The sequence below is a fragment of the Brassica oleracea genome, chromosome C6 (assembly GCF_000695525.1).
Source record: "Brassica oleracea var. oleracea cultivar TO1000 chromosome C6, BOL, whole genome shotgun sequence".
Taxonomy (NCBI): domain Eukaryota; kingdom Viridiplantae; phylum Streptophyta; class Magnoliopsida; order Brassicales; family Brassicaceae; genus Brassica; species Brassica oleracea.
Genome location: NC_027753.1, coordinates 3,424,119 through 3,428,085, shown reverse-complemented (window position 1 = coordinate 3,428,085; position 3,967 = coordinate 3,424,119). Strand labels below are relative to the sequence as shown.

The following is a 3,967-nucleotide window of genomic DNA, read 5'->3' as shown; positions in this document are numbered from 1 at the left end:
AACGACTTTACGACGAAATTAGGTAAGTTAAAGCACATTGAATACACGTTTTCACCTAAATATAACGGTAACATGCTTCGTTGTAATGTCGATGTAATGATTACGACGTATTTCTCATTCCACGTACATTCGTCGTAAACTTACATGGAGTTTACGACGAAATCAGTTCGTCGTAAATTTACATGGCGTTTACGACGAAAGTTAGATTCCTCGTAATTTCGTTGTAAAGACCATGTAAATTTACGACGAAATATTTTTCGTCGTAAATGTTCGTTGTTATGGGCATGTTTTCTTGTAATGAAAGCTTTGGTTCATTTTTGGTTAGTTGTAATTATATATTTTTGCCAATCAAGGAATTCGATGCAATTTATTTCTCTCTCCGTTTCATTGTAATTGTAATTTTCTATATACAAAACCATATTTCAACCAATATAAAAACAAATTGGAGAATGTCGTTAATAAATTTTGCATTAAAATTTTAAAATGACACTTATTTTAAAACGGAAATTTTATTCTGATATGAAAATTTTATTCTGCAACGACAATTAAACTGAAACCAAAGGAATAAAAAAAATAGCGGTTTAAAATAATCACTACTGTTTGTAATAAACAATTGAAATAAAAATAAAGATACAACTATAGTTAATTTGGATAGCGGTCAAAAAATTATAGTTTTTTTTCCTTAAGGGTTAATACATCCATGGAAATTGATTAAATTTGTACAAATGAAAAATTAAAAACACAAAAATGTCAAATGAATGACCTACCGCAGAGACTGAGTCAGAGTTTTGAATAATAACAGACAGAAGTTCGTTCAAAACATAAAAGACAGAAGTCAACGGCTGAGGTCCCTGCCAATATTCAAAAGATCAAGTTGTTTGTTATAGAAATGCCCCATAAACGAAACTCGACCCGAATAATACAAAATTAAGTATACTGTAAAGTTGATGCAATTGATGACAATACTGAAACCTGTTTCCAAGAATACACAACTCGAATTGATTTGGATGTTAACAAACAACTCAGCAATTATACTGTAAATCACTAACCTGTGTTTATATCAATAGTGTGAAATTTTCTTGCAGCCGATCGAATGGAAAATAAAATTTTATTAATTTTTTGGTTGAAAAGCTTGAATATCATTTTCTGCCAATTAAATCATTCATGGCAAACCAAATGATGTTTACTTCCGCTTGTCATTTTTTGAGTATGTTATCACCAATCGCCAATTTTTTTATTATATAAGAGAGACGACATTGATATCCCAAAATTTCCATTTCACAATCATATATTGTAAATAAGTTTATTTTTAAACATCCATGATCCATGGCATATCTCATATTAGTAACCAGAAACAGAATCCTCATGGATGAGAGTTACAATAGATATGGGAACAAACAAAGAAAGATTCAAAGACTGAATTCTAGAAATTCTCCTTCATAAGATTTTACTGGTACTTGATTGTAGTTTCTTCGTACACAAGTAGTCTTTGCTGACTCAAATCTTGTTTTCTTAGAGCAGGTTTATTAGGGTACCTTAAGTGGGTTTGTTAGCATATTTGGGCTTTTAAAATTAAGAAGAAAGGGGATTAAAGAAAGGGGCGTAGCTTAATTAGGAGCGTGAAAGGGCGTCCCTTACGAACCACGTGTCGCGATATGAATGGGAGTCGAGCGGTGTCGGGATTTCGACAAAAGAGTTTCATTTTTCTTTCTCTCTTTCGTTTCGTCTTCTCTCCTTCGCGAAAGGCGATTCGAATGGCGATTCTCTTCCCGGTGGCTCGCGTCGACGGCTCTATCTGTGGGTCTGTGGGTCTCAGCGAGGAAGGGAAACAGAGACCTTTCTATCGGTGGCTCTCCTCGAAGCAACGTCCGGCAACCTCTCTCTCTATCGGTGGTTCTCTGAAACGAAGAACAACGGCGACTGTTGCGGCGGAAGCGAATCTAAAGGTAAAGCTGCGGGATTTGTGTGCATGTCTTAGATTCTTTATGTTTCAATCTTTCAAGTATGCATGTTTGTATATAAATCATCTGATTTTTTTGTGTGTCTTTAGGTGGATTGATCAAGACGCATGATCCATGTAGATTTGTTCCTTCTTCATCTCCAATTTGTAATACATATCCTCTGATTTTTATTTTTGATTTGTTTCTCTCGGTTTTATCTTAGGTCGATTGATGAAGAGGGTGACCGATGTAGATTGTGTGCGTGTAATTAGGTATATTTTGCTTCTTCTTCATCGTTATTTTGAGTTGATAAATCGTCGAAGTTGTTTTGATATCTTGCGGTTAATTTTTTTGTGTTTAGATGGTTTGATGAAGACGCATCACACGAGTTCTTCAGACAACGGACGGCACGGTCTGCATACAGGTAAAGCCTCTGTCTTTGCTATGATTAGGTATAAAGAATTGTATAGATAAGGCATTGTATACGATGGTGGTTTGAATGGTGTTAGGTTAGGTAATTAATAGCTTTGGTTATGGTTAGATAGAAATAAATGGTGTGGTGTGTTGATTGTGTTAGATAAATGTCTACTCAGACAGCTTGCTTGTGATCAATGCTTTGTATGTTGTTTGATCTATAAAAAAACGCTTTCTTCTCTTCCCACTTGCTCATTTCTCTCTCTCTTCTCTTCACTTTTCTTCTTTCAATTCTCTCTTTCTTGATCGTCCTTCTCAAATGGATTCTTATCCATCTTCTGAAACTTCAAAGTTTGTTGATCTACTTAATAAACTTCTGAACTATCTTCTTCGCAAGTTCCCTTTGTAGGCAGCCTAGGAACCGCAGCTTCAAACTTCGATGCAGACACGGCCGCAGAGCGTAGAGAACGACGGAAATGGACACCAAATGATGATATTGTCCTGATCAGCTCGTGGTTAAACACGAGCAAGGATCCTGTGGTTGGCAACGAGCAGAAATCAGGAGCTTTTTGGAAAAGAATTGCCGCATACTACGCGGAAAGTCCTCTGGTTGCTGGCTGCGAGGAGAGAGAGGCTAGCCATTGCAAGCAAAGGTGGCACAGGATCAATGACCTTGTGGGGAAGTTCTGCGGTGCGTATGAGGCTGCTACTAGAGAGAAGGCTAGCGGCAAGAACGAGAACGATGTTGTCAAACTTGCTCATCAGATTTTCTACAACAACCACAAGAAGAAGTTCACTTTGGAACACGCTTGGAAGGAACTACGCAACGATCAGAAGTGGTGCAACCTTGCCACTGCTAAAAAGGATGGGAGCTCGAAGAAGAGGAAGTGTGAGGATGGTGCAGAATCAGAGAGCTCTCAATCCACTGAGAACAAGCGTCCCCCGGGTGTGAAGGCCGCAAAGGCAAGTGGTAAGAAGAAGGTGGGAGAGGGTCATAAACTTAATGGGTTGCAGACAATGTGGACGATCAAGCTAGAGGATTTGGCCGCGAAAGAGAGGTTGTCTAAGATGAAAGTACTCGACAGTCTTATTGGAAAAAAAGAGCCTCTCCCTGAGTATGAAGAAGCACTCAAGAAGAAACTCATAAATGAGTTGTTCTGAAATTAGTTAGCCGTCTCATGTTTAAGTTTGATCTAAGATGAATCTGTTTCATGTTTTAGTTTGTGCTTATGTTTCATGTTTAAGTTTGATCTACTCCTTCCCGGTTTTAGTTGATTGTTGTTGTTCTCAAGTTAGTTTGATTATGTAAAATAGAATATGTTTCATGTTTAAATAAAATGTTCTAAAATGCTCTTGTTCTTGTTAGCTAAAATGTTCTTTAACTTGTAATGCAGGTCACGAGATAGAAGCCACTGCGGGTCACGAGTGGAGACAGTGTTGTGTTGTAATGCAGGTCACGAGTGGAGACAGTGATGGGTGTTGTCGAGTGGAGACAGTGTTGTGTCTCGTAGTGTCTTGTTGTTTTGTAGTTGTCGAGTCAGCAGTCTTGTAGTGTATTTGTCTTGTAGTGTCACGAGTTGTTGTTGTTTTGTCTTGTGAGTTTTTGTTGTCGA

General features: G+C 37.6%; 1 protein-coding gene across 1 annotated transcript; it reads left to right on the top strand.

Annotated features, from left to right (window-relative positions):
* The first annotated feature begins 1,754 nt into the window (after positions 1-1,754).
* On the top strand, positions 1,755-3,515 carry LOC106297235 (glutathione S-transferase T3-like). Its single transcript, XM_013733515.1, has 4 exons — positions 1,755-1,971; positions 2,051-2,107; positions 2,302-2,364; positions 2,764-3,515. Exons 1-4 carry the CDS (start codon positions 1,755-1,757, stop codon positions 3,513-3,515), a joined length of 1,089 nt encoding a protein of 362 aa, XP_013588969.1.
* Positions 3,516-3,967: the final 452 nt, after the last annotated feature.